The sequence below is a fragment of the Apis cerana genome, linkage group LG11 (genome assembly GCF_029169275.1).
Source record: "Apis cerana isolate GH-2021 linkage group LG11, AcerK_1.0, whole genome shotgun sequence".
Lineage (NCBI taxonomy): Eukaryota > Metazoa > Arthropoda > Insecta > Hymenoptera > Apidae > Apis > Apis cerana.
In genome coordinates this window covers 8,752,349-8,767,769 of record NC_083862.1, presented here as the reverse complement: position 1 = coordinate 8,767,769, position 15,421 = coordinate 8,752,349, and the positions used below count along the sequence as shown (strand labels likewise).

At 31.7% G+C, this 15,421-nt stretch overlaps 1 protein-coding gene across 9 annotated transcripts in view; it reads right to left on the bottom strand.

Moving 5' to 3' along the window:
• LOC107997743 (collagen alpha-1(XVIII) chain) overlaps positions 1–14,557 on the bottom strand; it is a 324,989-nt gene extending 310,432 nt beyond the window's left edge. For all 9 annotated transcript variants that reach the window (XM_017056538.3, XM_062082618.1, XM_017056542.3 and 6 more), the window contains exon 1: positions 13,608–14,557. In XM_017056538.3, the coding sequence (XP_016912027.1) occupies positions 13,608–13,618 (11 nt within the window). In that variant the 5' untranslated portion in view covers positions 13,619–14,557. The remainder of the gene's footprint in view (positions 1–13,607) is intronic.
• Between the last annotated feature and the right edge of the window lie 864 nt (positions 14,558–15,421).

Genomic DNA, 15,421 nt, shown 5'->3' with positions numbered 1-15,421 from the left:
TCAAACGAATGATTGATTAAAAATCTCGCATGCAACGATATATTTGGATATTTTATCGTATCACGAGATATTAAGTAATCAAAAAAGTTGTAAAGCTGCAAACTATTATCGAGACTTAATCAACATTTTTTTAAAACCATGTTAAATATTACTACGAAATTAAACTACAAAATAACTTAATTTTCCATAATTGATAGAAAATATAAATATCTGATGAAATTTGAATTGGCAATGTTAAATTGTTCGGTTCAAACAGAGCAACTATTATCTATTTAACTTGTTAAAGTAACTTTCCCAGACTAGTTTTCAACAATAACCATTTACACAATGTTCTACGAAAACTTGTTATGCTTCTATTAGCAAAGGAACAAGATAGATAGATAGATATGTAGAACGTAAAAATTCTTTTACGACGTTGTATCAATTTGTCGAAGGAAGTAATCATAGAGAGAATTAATACAAGATAAATTAAAAGTGCCATAAGAGATTGTAATAGTAGATTTTACATATTTTTTTATAATGTCTTATTAACTTATAATAAAATTTAAACCTAAGTTTTAACAATTTTATTATACGATTAATATAAAACTTCGACGAAAATAATAGAAGCTTAAAATTCCATTAAAATCTAAAATCTATTCAAAATTTCTCGTTACTCCATCATCGTTCCATTCGTGGAAAACTAAAATTTAGCATCCCCAAAATTCAAATGCGCACTGAATCTCTCAACGCAGATCATCATACACCCAGACAATTTTAATTGCCACTGCTTTCCTCGCGCGTGTCCTTTCATGCACCTCCATTCATTAACACTGTCCACGTACGATGTAATCCACAGATAAGAAGGTAAGAGAGAGGGACATCGACGAGGCTCATCGATTGAAGCTTGTTGCTTCGACTTGGCCCGACACGTTCCCCAACCGAACGAGGGAAAACTGCCAACTATTTCGGCCAGAGAATGCTACCTTTTCTCTTTCTTTGCACCGGCCCATGTCTGACAACCTTCCTGCTTGCTACATTATTACACCCTAAGATTAGCCTTGGCTCGTGCTCGAGGAAATTCTGTTCAGGATGTGTGAGAAATTACGCGGTCGTAATATCTCTCTTTGTCTCGATGGAACGTTGAAAAATGTGAGCCAAGATTATTTCCGTGAATAGATGGGTATTTCTTTTCTCTATTTTTTAATTCGGACGGATTTCAGAAATTTTTGTGACTTTTAAAAGGATGAAAAGGGGATTTACGAGTTTTAAAGTTTTTCTTTTTTTTTTTTTTTTTATGTGAAAAGGAGGTCTCGAGTTTTTGTAAATTAAAATAGTTCTCGTTTAATTAGTGATCCAGTATTTAATGTAAAATTATTGAAAAGTTCTTCCGATGAAAATTACATGGTTTTGTGGAATTTGAAAAGTAAAAAAAGTAAATACGTGATAATTTACTGAAAGAGAGATTCAACGATTTTTTTTAAAAATTCTTTAATTTTCTTCTTGAAGGATAAAAATTGTTATAATGCGAAGTGAACTTTTATTTAAAATTTGAATCAAATATATTTTCATGTGTGAAAGAAATTTTGTTTTACAATTATATTATTAATTAATAAATTAAGATTTTATAATATATCAAATAGTATTATTTTAAAAATTTTCAAGATAGAGTATGTAAATATTAATTTCAAGAAAGAATCAAAGAACAAAGAATTTTGTCCATAATGGTGATTTTTAATAAGAATCTCATGAAGCTATATTTTTCTATTAGAAATGTATGCATTTTTATTATCATTGTGTAGAAGAAAATTAATCTAAACGGCTTATTTATTTACTCAATAAATAAGAAAAAAAAATTATAATATAGTAATCTAATATTTTGTTTCTTTGATATATTAAAATATATCAAAAAATATTCTCGCATACTGTTATTTCAATATAGAATAAAACTAATTAATTCTTATACGATTATATTTTTACTTCATATTTTTATACTTTCCTTTTAATCATACATCAATTTAAATCAATAATTTAAGATTTTTCTCGCGATATATCAATTTAAAAAAAAAAGAAAAATTTCAAAAATCATCTTCCTCTCTCCATCCTCTCACATTGTATTGAACGATACACCTATCCCTTGTCAAAGTCATTTCCATTTTAACGAAGTTTTAATCAAATTCCATATTGATTAGACCGTTACATTATTGTTTTACAGGCCAAAAAATGTCATACGCGAATAAAAATAGAATTTTCGAAAATATTCGTTCGCTTAATATAAAAGCATTACGGATCCAAAATTCTACTAGCCTTTCGCTGCCTGATAAATTAACACTTTTCGATTCGAAAATATCGGTCACAATCGATGAATAAAACGTTCTACCCCGCGAAATGAAAAAAGATAAACTCGACGTTAATGGGCCATCGCCTCACACGGATTTCGAAATAAATGCCATGTTAGCAGTTTCATTTGTGGGTATACCAACACGATTGTGCGTTATTTCGCCACGAACTATCATCGTTTTCCACGATTACACGCTTTGAACTTAATTTATCACGGCACGCGAACTGGTTTCGCAAAACCTGGTTACTATGAGTTACTTTTATCTCACTTTGTATCATCGACAATTTATAACAGGTTGCGAGGGATGGAAAATGGATTGATAAGATCGAGTTCAAAGAAAGACGGATTATTCGAGAGGATGAGGAAATATTTCGTTATTTTGAAATTATAAATCGAAAAATACTTGATTTTTTGATTAAATAAATTATTACTATTAAATGTCATTCGGAAGATGCACCGGAAACTGACTAATAGAAACTAGGTCAAAACTTTCATGTCCAAGGTTTGTAGACATTGAGAAGAATTTTCTTTTTATACAGTGATAAAAGTTTTACACGTGAAATCTTAATAATCTTTTACCTATATTGGACTTCTAATAAAATTGAAACTATAATATTATATTGTATATGATATCACAATACGACATATTTCACAATAAAAAAATACTATCGAAAAAAGAATAAATAAATAATTAATTATATTTTTATATGAAATAAAAATTAAATAAATAATTAATTTAATTTTATGAATAATTATTATTAAACATCGTTAATAATAATATAGAAATTATTCAGTTTAATCTAGAGCAAGAAATGATTCTAAGATTCTAATCGAAAGTGAAATCGTAAATTGAACTCTAAAACAATTTCTACCATCCGAAATCCTATGGATTAGGAGTTTCATCAGTACTTCAATATAAACTTTCCTTTAAAACTGATCGTTAACATAAGCTTCTGCTCGACTCAATTAAGCAATTACAGCTTGAACGAGATTTGATTTAAAACACTGGATAAATAAAGTTAAATATTGTTTTATAATTATCTTTTTACTATCTACAATAAACTTATGATATATCTGGATCTAATATCGATTTGAATCAAGACAAATATAAAAATTGGAATAAAATTTTTAATTTCGATAGGATACTAAAAGTTGAATTTAACATGAAAACTACAGAGAATTTACAGAGAGTAGAATAATTGGAAATTCGGATAGGCAAATGCATCCTTTCGATGAATATTGGAAAGATATCCATCTTTATTAATTGATGGCGTAGATATACCAAGTTTTATGAAAAAATGTACCTATTTGTTACTCCTACGAATATATATATATACAAAAATCGAACAAACCTTTCAAGTGTTATTTATGTTCCTATCAGATATTGCTTCCTCTAGAAGAATGCTCAATTCAAAAAGCTCAAAAGACTATTTTCCGAAAGAATAAATTTTCCAACAAATCATTGATCTATTTCTAGTTTCACTTAATTAACCATTATTATATTTTTATTAATTTTTTTTCTTTGTTGATTAATAAAAATTACAAATAGATAAAAAAATAAATTTTAATATATTTCGTCAACAACTAAATAAAATAATAAAATTTCGATGATAAAAAAGTTATTCCCTCGAAAATTGTATTATTTTATATCTTTTATATTTAAAAAAATTAATAAAATCGAACAATCAACTATCATTTAAAAATATTATGCTATATTTAACTAAAATTATTCATAAATTTAAATCTAATATCATAAAAGATAATCTAAATGGACGAAAAATTACTTCGTATCGCTATCTCATTACGAATAATTTTACAAAGGAATTCTAAATTATTATTCCACATCGAAAGCCGTTTAGACAAAGCGCAATCAGCCTTTGAAGCGATAATAAATCTTCGCGAATTCGTCGAAAATGCAATTCATATCGCAACAGAGTCGAGTGTTATAACACCGAGTGTGAAGTGCCACGATTCAAATCTGCACTATTTTGAGGCGTGCGTCTGAAAAGCCATAAATTGGAGAGTTAACTTTCGTAAACCTTCGAAATAATATATTCACGGGAAAAAATATAGTTAAAATGAAATGAAAACGATTGGACGTATGGAAAATGGCAATTCAACGCGAATATGGATATAGTTGGCCATTTTCCACAATTTACGATATCGATACTATGTGTACGTATATTTCCTATGAGATTCAAGCATCGAAATTGCTTAATATAATACACCCATGCGTGAACATCCATTTGCGGACTCTGCTTTTTCGACAATCAATAAGTTGTTGCAAGATTCTTTTATATTAAATCAAACACATGAAAGAAAAGGCTAATTGAGTAATTTTTATAATCTATTCATTGTTTATATTTAATCCGTATATGAGTGATTTTTATTGGATTTATAAAGGAAAATATTTTTTCGAAGAACAGCACGATAGTATAAATTTGCTTGATTGCTAGTTACTCGGACATGAATGGAAATTCTTCTCGAAAAAAGTCAATGAATATTTTTCGCGGCCTGATTGCAACTGTTATAGATTTGTTATCGTCCAATTTTCGATACGCTACAATTTTACGATAAACTTTATAGAGATAAACAGAGATGTGAAATTTTCAAAGATTTATTTTTTATCTTGTTATTATATACGAAATTACAATATTCTCTAATGAATTATGAATTAAAATAATAATATATACGTATAAAATCCTTTTTTATTTAATATATATATTATAAATAGCAAGATCAGCATTCAATCGCTAAACTAATTAATCAACAATTTTTAAACATCTCATTTTCATTATGCCTTGCAGAATTCCTAAATCTCTTCCATTGTGCATTCTTTAATTCCTCGATTAATTTTATTCCACACCACAGCCACGCCTCTCAAATTCATTATTCATGCAATTGTACCGAATCGTAAAATTCTACCAAAGATAAAATTTCGTTTGTCAAATCGAAGAAGACGTTTCTTATTCAACGTCTAACCGATCCCTCACATCCCTCCACGTCACATTTATTCGCCATTTTTGAACGACATTTATTCGCCGCTTTCTCGTTTCTGATTCCGTCTTGGAAAACGTATTATGTCTAACAATAATTCTCGTTGGTCTTAGCCGCGAATCAAATCGAGTAAAGGCGAGGAAAGGCACTTTAAGAGGCGTGATCTTCGAGAAGAGGAATGAACGGTTGAAATATGCGTGAATAGGTAAAGAACGAATAGTTAGTGATGGATATAATATCAGTATTTTTCAAACAATTTCCTCAATTAATTCTTTGAAGATTTATGATGCATCAAAAGATCAATAATTTGAAATCGACATACGCTAGCAATTTAATTATTCAAACTTATTAACCAATAAATATATTAGAATCTTTTTATTCGTATACGAATAAGTTAAAATTTAATCTCCAAAGAAAAAAAATGATCAGTTCCATTTAATTCAATAAAATCCCTTCTTAATAAATTTCTTAATAAATGGTATGGCTTGCGATGTGTTTCTTTGCTATCAAGAATCGATACTTGAAAAGTATCACAGACCCATTACTACGAACAGTAAGTTTGAATAAGTATAAAATCGAATGTACATTTCTACAGAGGCGAGGTTCGATGATATTTCTGCATTTCGCAATTTTCATTGCGTCACAGTGCGTTTAATTGTACGCTCCGTGGAATAGTTAAGTGTATCTAGGGAATGATTTTCATGGTAATGAGATATTGTGGAAATGTAAGGTAAAAGGTAATGAATGGAAGATTGTAATAAAGTGTGGTTAATATAGAATAATAATGTAGAATTCCATGACGATTCATTTATCGATGTTAATTGGTTTAGATATCAATAAATACGATTTACGTTTTTTTAATGTGTATTCTCTTTTTCTTATCTAATATAATTTTTGCAATTATATAATTAACAGCAAAATATACTACAATTCGCAACTAAATGATTCTATTAGAGGAAATTGAAATACCATTTAAGATACATTCTTCAATTTATCGTTGATAAATACTTGTTCGAAAAAATTGTCTGGAATTCTATAGCGTGTAAAATATTTATTGAGTCGCTTAAGAAACAATGCTACCAATCTTCAGTTAAAATTCCTATTAAAAACCTACGCCAATACACTTTTTTAACGGAAAGAAGGACTACAAAATTATTCGATTTATTTTTTAAACCTGCTACAATTTCAAAAATATGAACATAATTTTTACAAAATTGGCATTTAAAAATTCATGATATCAATCTAGACATCCGCTTAGTTTTTCGAAGAAAAATAGTTTAAAAATTCAAAAACATACGATAAACAAAAATACGATTAAAACAAATTTAAATTAAACACGTAAAAATTTAAATTTTCCAAAAAATAGACGTACGTACGTAAAATTCGCGCAATTAGCCACTCAAATATACAAATCTAATTAACCACAATAATATTTCCACTCAGAAAATAAGTACGAATTATAAACTTCTGTCAACATGTCGCGAAATATTTATCCCGTTCCATCCGTCCGATCACAAGATTTCGACTATCCCGAGGAATCAAAACATTGAACAGAATGGCGGACAGGTATAAAAAATCCCGTAAAAACGAGGGGTGTAATGGGGAAACATTGTTCCAGAGGACGAGGAGAAACGCATTGCTGTTTGGAATAACGTTGTTAACCGGCAAACAAAGCCGTTATCGCATTCACCCGTTAGATCTAATTTTCGCCCGGCGCATCGGCGAAACTCGATGAAAATTGTCTGTTTTCATTTTCGAATTTAATCTCGCGTAGAAACAACGCGACTGGATGTGTATAGCGTATCGACAACGTTCATCGAACCGATTCAACCTCTCCCCGCCACCCTCTGCCCCGTTGACTTGCGTATAAAATAGATAGGCATGAATAATTCGGTGTTTTCAATTTTCCGGAAATCTTACATTACAAGAGGGATGGACGATAGAACGGCGAAGCTTCGAGCGGGTTGGAGGAAAGGGCTACAAAAGTTGCTCGCGCGTCGACTCGTCGTATGGAAATAAATTATTCTTTCCCTTTCAGAAACCTTTACCAGCAGCAGCGTCGTTCTCTCTATCAATTTTACAGTGAATTGCACCGAGAGAACCGTTCTTTTCGAACTGTAATTGCTCGCGCGGATACAGGGGGAAAACGAACGCTTTTTTTCGAGTTCGTGGAACGAAATTACTGACTTAACAAGTACGAGCGAGTTTTTTTCGAGATTTCATTGAATTTTCAGAGTGGGGGATTGTAATCTCGTCGATTTATTCTTTGGTAATTGGATTTGAATAGTCATTTTCTTTTTTAAATAAAACGTAAGACGATATCTTGTTTTCGGGGAGAGAAATGAGGAATTTAATTAGAACGATACGAAATATTGTATTTATTTAAATAAATTGCCAAAACTTCTTCTTTCCTATAATAATTTCCTAATAATTTCTTTTAATTTCCTTTATGGCGACAAAATCTACATAATTTGAAAAAAAAAAAAAAAACAAAGAAAAAGAAATATTACAGAATTCTTCGTTTTAGTATAATCTATTATATAGTTTTATAATATTTCTAATATTTCCCTTTCGATACTTTCAAACATTTAATTTTCACCTGCTCATTTATATTACAAATTAACAAAATTATTAATGAGCGTCGCATAACGTCATTTAACATGCTACATACCTACACCTTCATTTCAAGAAACGTTTTATAACTTTCCACGTCAGACACGTTTCAAACAATAAACCACATTTCTGGCTACATTCCTCGACAAGGATAAAATTTCTCCAAAACAACGTCATAAATCAAGAAAATTTTACATCCAACAAACACCCTCCTTTCAACATAACGCGCTATTATCAAATCCCAAAATATTTTACCCCGTATAATAACCTGTATAATCTACGCATTACTTGCGACTCAAACCCTTCCAATCTTCTCCCCTCCTCCCTCAAAAAATCAACAAAATTAATACGTATAAAAAAAAAAACATCCAACCATTTCTATAGCAATCAACAAACCTTTCGATCCTCCCCATCCAGAGAATCGTAACGATCAAGCTAATCCTTTATCGTTGGGACACAAATTGGCGGTAATCTACACCGGAGGGGGAAAAAACGGTCGTTTTCCATCGAAGCGGTTAAGCTCGGGCGGGACAAACGAGGCGGATTCGCGGGGGCGGGAAGAATCCTCCGCGGGGGCTGAAAATGGATCAGCCAGCCGTTTGCAAGGAGGAGGCAGAGCGACATCGTTCGTAGATTTTATCTATGACTCCATGTAGAACAACGCGCAACACGGTATTCGCGCTTACGAGCTACCCGTTAAAGCTGCCGCGTGCACACGTGCGCCGAATGCGAGCGTGCTCGTAAATACACTCCGCGCGGATTAACACGCGGCCGTCACGTGCCACGTGTGTTACTACACCCTCATCCCTCTCGTCCAAACCTCGCTTTCCCACTTGCATCTTTAACTCTCCTTTTCCGTTTTCCTCCTCGTCTCGATTACGTTGGCATTCCCCCTCCTCAGCGTCTCCTTCCTCTTCGCCTCTTTTCGACTTCTTCGGTTCCTTTTTATACTTTTTTTTCTTATATTTCTCTTGGTTCGTTCCTCGGTTATTCAACACTCGATCTTATTCGCACTGCTATTTATAATTTATAATATGGAATATGATTTACACTTTTAACAGGTGCACGTATATCTATCTTCTTTCCTCGATTCGTATTCCTGCCTTCGTTCCTTTATGTCGCTTTTAGAGATAGATTTACATTCCTGTGTCCATCTTTTTTTCGTTTTTCCACTTTATCCGTTTCCCGGTTACATTTGATCTTATTCCTGTCTCGATCCCTTTGCTACTTGTTATTTATGATGTGGAATGCGATGTATATAAGAATTGTGCAATTTTGTTATAAAAAAGTATATTAATCTAATAAATCCCATGTTTAATTATCATTTCTATTTAAATCCATTTAAACTGATAATAATTACGATATACTATTTCTAAAAATTATCCGAATGTCATTTTTCATTTCTATTCATTCATTCGATCTTATATTCCCTTTTTATTTTTATCTCTATTTTTCTATTTTTCAACCTCACCTATTTTTATCTTATATTCACTTCTACTCTACTGTCTTCGTTTCTTCTCATTTTTCCTCTTCCTTTCTTTCTCACCTACATTCAACCCCATTTTTATCTCTCATTTTCCTCGTCTCTTTCTCGGTTACATTCGCTCTACCAGTAGTGTGGCCAACCGGGGAATTCCAAAAAGAGCAAGGATGGTGAGTTATGTCGGTGAACCGAAAAACATGGCAAGTGCGAACGCCTCTGGACCTCTTGTACAGACAGGATTAATACGGCATCGCGTAATGCACCACCAAGCCTTAATGCGTTACTTTATTTATTTATTTATTTTTTTCTTCTTATTTTTCGGTACTTTTTATTGGCGAGGTATACGCGATACGCCTCGTGACATCGTGTAATGTAAATCTGGCTGCTTAGCTTGTACGATGGTTTATGTATGATAGTGTTCTTTGTGGTTTCTGGGTAGAGGTTTCGAGTAGAGGTTCGATACGTTGCATTGCTTCTTACAGCTTCTTTTTGGGGAGTTTTTAATGAGAAAGTTGGCGAGAAGAGGTTTTCAGAGGAAGAAGTTTGAAGGATGAAGGTGAGTGAGTACTTTGAAGGGAGGTTGTGGTGAGTTGGCGTGAGGTTTCTTCTTTTTTTGATTAATGATTAATTTTTTTAAATTAGATTATTGACGACAGTTTATAATGCAGTACTTCTGCTATATCGTTCTTACGTGTGACTAGAAAGTGAATATTATAATTATTTTTGATTCCTTCGGATTAAATGATTCATCGTGATTGAATCGATACAATATATTTTTAACGAAAATTTTATTCTTTCGTGCTCAAATATTTAAAATTTTCCTCATATTTATTCGATTATTTTTATATAAATATAAATTTGTTCCAAACATTCGAATTATTTCGAATTATATTCGTTCAATTCAATTTATTAATATATACCCCGATATCTCTTTCTTAAAGTTAAACAGTTTTAAACACGAACTCATTATAATATCATATATATTTTAGTCTATAGTTAAATATACAGTTATTCGGAATGTGACTGATTTAATTCAAAAAATCCATCATATATTTCTGAGCTACTTGGAGTATAATGTAACATTTCGGTGAACTTTTTAACGTGATCTTTATCTTTCCACGAGATGTATTTTGCAACGAGGTCAACCGAAAATAAAAGTAGATGAAATAAAATCAAATAATACTATTAATAACTATTCTTTCATAGAGTTATTAGTAAAAAGGTTTCTCGTGAGATCAAAGAATACTAAATAAATGTCACGAGTGATGTTCACAAATATCGTGATCTCGCTTGTTAAAAATATACCTTCGATTCATTCTTATTTCTAAAATAGAATCAACTTCAATGGAATTTTATAAAATCGAAGACCATTTTAATTTTTATGCGTGAATTGAGATTATTGTAAATTATTCCTTATTAAATTAATTTATCTTTTATCTTTATCAATAAACTTTTTCGAAAATACAATAAGTCGAAATAAATTCGGCAATCTATGACGTTCTAATAATTTTTCTTTCATTTCTTAATAAAAATAAAATCTAATTTATTTTTATTATTTATTGAAACAGAAATAAATCAACTCACAAATCTTGTTAAAAAAAAAGTATAAAAATTCTCTCAATTTTGAATATTTTTTAAAAATTTTTATTATACTATTTTATCAAAATTAATTAAAACAAAATATCGAACACTCCTGGACCATTAATATTACTTTTTTTATAAATAAAAATATTTTTCGTTTAATCGTCCATATTCTCTGTATTAAGTTATTAAATGAATATAAAGGATTAAAGAATTGATAAAAGATAGAAGGAAATTGATCATGGAAATATTATTATATAGATGATTGAATTTTCATTAGAACGAACATAGAGATTTTAAATTGAGAATGAGTGTTCCAAAAACAGATTTAGTTATCCAGAAATGCGACTGAATATTTAATACCTTGGACAATCGATAAGAGAAAAAGAGAAGATTATTTCTTCGTTTCAATATTTATGATTCATTCAAAAATTACAATAAAGGAATATAGGTATAAAAAAGATACGAGTAAATCTAAAGATTTTTTCCACAGTCATTATTATTGAATCTCTGAAAAGTGGCTTGATATAAAATTCAATTATCCATATCTTGTAAATCCAATTATATCAGAAATATAGATGTATTTTCAACAATCGATTAAAATTATCATTATTAGATTTGAAATCTTACTATTTAAAAATTTAATCATCTATATTTTTTGCAATAAATCCGATTTCTATTTATATAAAAATATCGAATATGTAACATTTATTTTCGTATTAATCAAATCATCTTTAATAAAAACACCTACCTAAATTTGTTTATTTATAGTACAATGAATATTTGTTATTCTTTTTACGAGTAACATTTAATCAAAATATGCGATTATAAATATTATATATTCATAAAACTCTATCTATTTTAATTTTTTACTAATTTTTACTAATTTTAACTTTTAATATATGACATATCTCAATTTCTTAATCGAGCATGCAACGATTAATTTATCTTCGCAAAGCGTAATCGAAAAAAAAAAGAAAAGCTCCAACCATTCCAAACACGAATTTACATATTCATGCCCGTACGAATTATAAATTGCACACAAACAACACGGATCGTATATAGGTAAATTAAATCGCATAAACATCGATCAAAATGCGATGGGTAATGGTAATGGTCGATCAAAGAAAGAGAGAAATGAGAGAATAAAAAATTTCACCGGTGCAACTCGTTCCATCCGCAAGACCGAGAATTACGAAGCGACAAAGCAATCAATGACACGCGACAGCAAGAGCAAACGCAACCGGTAGGATGGAAAACGATTTCGAGGTCAATGACCGGACCGAAGAAAGCCTTTCCTTTGCTTCCATTCATGCATGTATAAATAAGAAATCGAGTTACACCTGTGAAACCCGATTTTCCAGAGAAACGAACGAGTCACGATTTCTCAAGACCCCGTTTGCTATTTTACGACTCACGGTTCTTCCGGTTGTAACGACCGCGAGAAACTACCCTTACGTCGCAGTTCTTTCGATTCCAACGACCATCACGTTGCGAGGAACCACGTAAGGTGGTTACTTTGGTTGTAACGAGTGTACGACGAGAAACCGTGAAAACCACTCACGACGCGTTCTTACGTTTACCCTCGACGAAGGTTGAAAACTCGAGGTGGTGAGAAACCGCAAAATCAGCCAAGTGGCGTTCCAATCCCTTCAAAACCTACCTGTGGCTCGTACGATCCATAATCCGTCCCTTCGATTCGTTGTTTAATTGTGAGTTAGGAAGATACAAAGGAAAACACTTGGAAATTGTAAATACGATCTTTTTTATGGTGTATATTCGAAGATATTCAATTAAATTATTAAACTAAACTATTAGAAATTGTAAGTGTGATTTATATTTGTGGATTAGGTTTGGTATATTTTATTTCGTTTTGATCTTAAAGCCTTTTATGAACGATAAGAATGAAAACTTTGATATGAAACAAGATGAGAAAAGATTATGATAAAAATTATAGAAAAGAGAATCAACAATTGTCTCGAATGTTAATGCAATTTTATGCAAGTAATGCATAGAAATAAATTAAATTAGATCTTGTTTTAACAAAGATCTTGTTTATAAAATCTTGTCAGCGAAACGAATAGTTTATCACTTGCGAAAGATACATTTGACGTTTTATTAAACAGTACTATCTTTTATTAAATTTTTTTAAATCAAATTAAATCTACTTTACTATCTATTTTTATTTATATTTAGTAGAAAATAGAAAGCACGTGTCAAGAAAATTATTCTGAATTCTTTTGTGAAAGAATGAAAAGAATGAAAATTTAATTTAAAAATTAATTTAAATTCACTATAATACATAGATATAATAAAAATATATCTATGTATTATAAAATAGCCACAAATATGATTAATGATCTATAAAAAAAAATTAATTTCATACTGTAAAAATATTCACCTACACTTTATGTATTATGATTATATATATAATCTCGAAATTTTTATCAATGATTAAGAAAACCTTCTATTAAAAAAATATTAATCATTATTCGCAAAATATCATCAAATCCAGCAAAACGGTTCAAAACAAACTGAAATAATAAATGATAATCCCAAATTGAACTACATAATAAATCCATTTCGAGAATAATTCACGATTATTCTATTTACCTAGACCGCATATTGAGTCATTCCATCCGACTTGATGGTTTAATCTCGTCCGCGTATATCTCTCCCTGGAAAATCTTCCTTACTCGTCTCTACCTTCAATACGAAAATCTCCAAACACGAAAGGGTTTGAAACACTCGCGAAAAAAAAAATCACTTCACGACTACCGAACCGCGCTCGAATCGACCGATCGAAAGCTCAAGTTGAAGTTCAATGCAACGAGGTCGTGTTACACACTCGATTTCAGCTCGATAACCGCAAACTGTAAGTGGCCGACGGTGGCGCCAATTTCCAAGGTCGCACCGGGAGGCAAGGTCAACGCACTTCCGCCTCAAAGATCTTCTTCTTTCGATCGATTCCTTATTTCGGACACGCTTCCGTATCGAATCGTTTTTTTCCACGTTTTACCACGAGATCGAATCAGGGACCAATCGCGTTCGAAAACTCGACCACGTCTCAACCGCTGACAAGCCCAATCGACTCCACGGTCCACCACTCACTGACAACAGTCCCTTCGTGACACTTGCCGCTTCCTTCTCGATTTTTCTCCCTCCTAACCTCCTCCTACTCCACGGCTGCCGGCACAATGTCGTACTAGACTTCGTCACGCTGATCTAGTCTTTTTCTCTCTCTTCCACCACTATACACGTAAGCCCGTCTCTTTCTTTCTCCAGATGTTTTCCTCTCCCGCTTCGGTAACAGTACGAATAACAAGTGGTAAACCGTTCTCACCGCGGCTTTACATTCTGCCGGTTCACTCGGTGGAGTCAGAATGTTTGACAACAGTGAAATATCAGAATGAAATGGTCGGATGAAGCGGGACGAAAGTGATGATTGTTACGTGGTGGTGAACGAGCGAGGTCTGTGTGACTTGGAGCCTACGACGAAGCTAGCAGCCGGTGGCGGCCGATTCAAATTCGCTCCCCACGTGGCGGCGACGGCGTCGTCCTTGCGACTGCCACCGGCACGACGCCCGGCGCCGGGCAATGCGTCGCCATCTTGCGGCCGCCGGCTAAATCCGTTTTAGTGAAACCGCCACCGCGACGAAATTGCACGTTTTCGTACTTTCTCTCTTCTCTTTTCCTTTTTTTTTTCTTTTGTTTTTATCGTTTTTCTACTAGTTTTTCCGGATTGCTTTGGGAGTTGGAAGGAATTAAGCGAGGCATCCTGGATCGATAGGAAATCGATGGTATCGGTTATGGTGCGTAACTATTATATGTTTGGTGTGAACTTGTATTCGTCGATATTTGTGTATACGTTAATTATAAGGAGGAATGGGATGATAATTTTTATTGCACTGGTTTTGGATTAACTCGTTAAGAGAGATATTGTGGTAATAATATATTTTATTTTTAAGATTATTATAGTCTGGAATTTTTATGAGCCAATCGGGTACATAAAAAATTCTTAATATTCTACAATTTCGGTCTTGTTGTTAATCTGATATTTATTAAAGTGATTTATTAATATTGCTCTTTTATTATTTATCAACAATGATTCTTAAATATATTTCCATAAACCTAAGAAATCTTTTTAATGAAAGAAAAATACGATTGAATCGGAAAAAGGCGATGGTATTTAATGGATTTAATTAAAATTTTAGTTACAAAAGAGAATTTCAAGAATTTTCTAATCTTCCAATATTGTACTATCTAGACAAAAAAAAGGAACAAAAGTTATTTCATGAACAATATTTAAAAAAAAAAACAAACAAAATATATCATAACATAAATTGATTGAAAAAAAAATTACTAATCATCGCTTCGTGTTAATACATAGTTGACCCCTAACAGATTAAAATAAATGCAATTCAAAG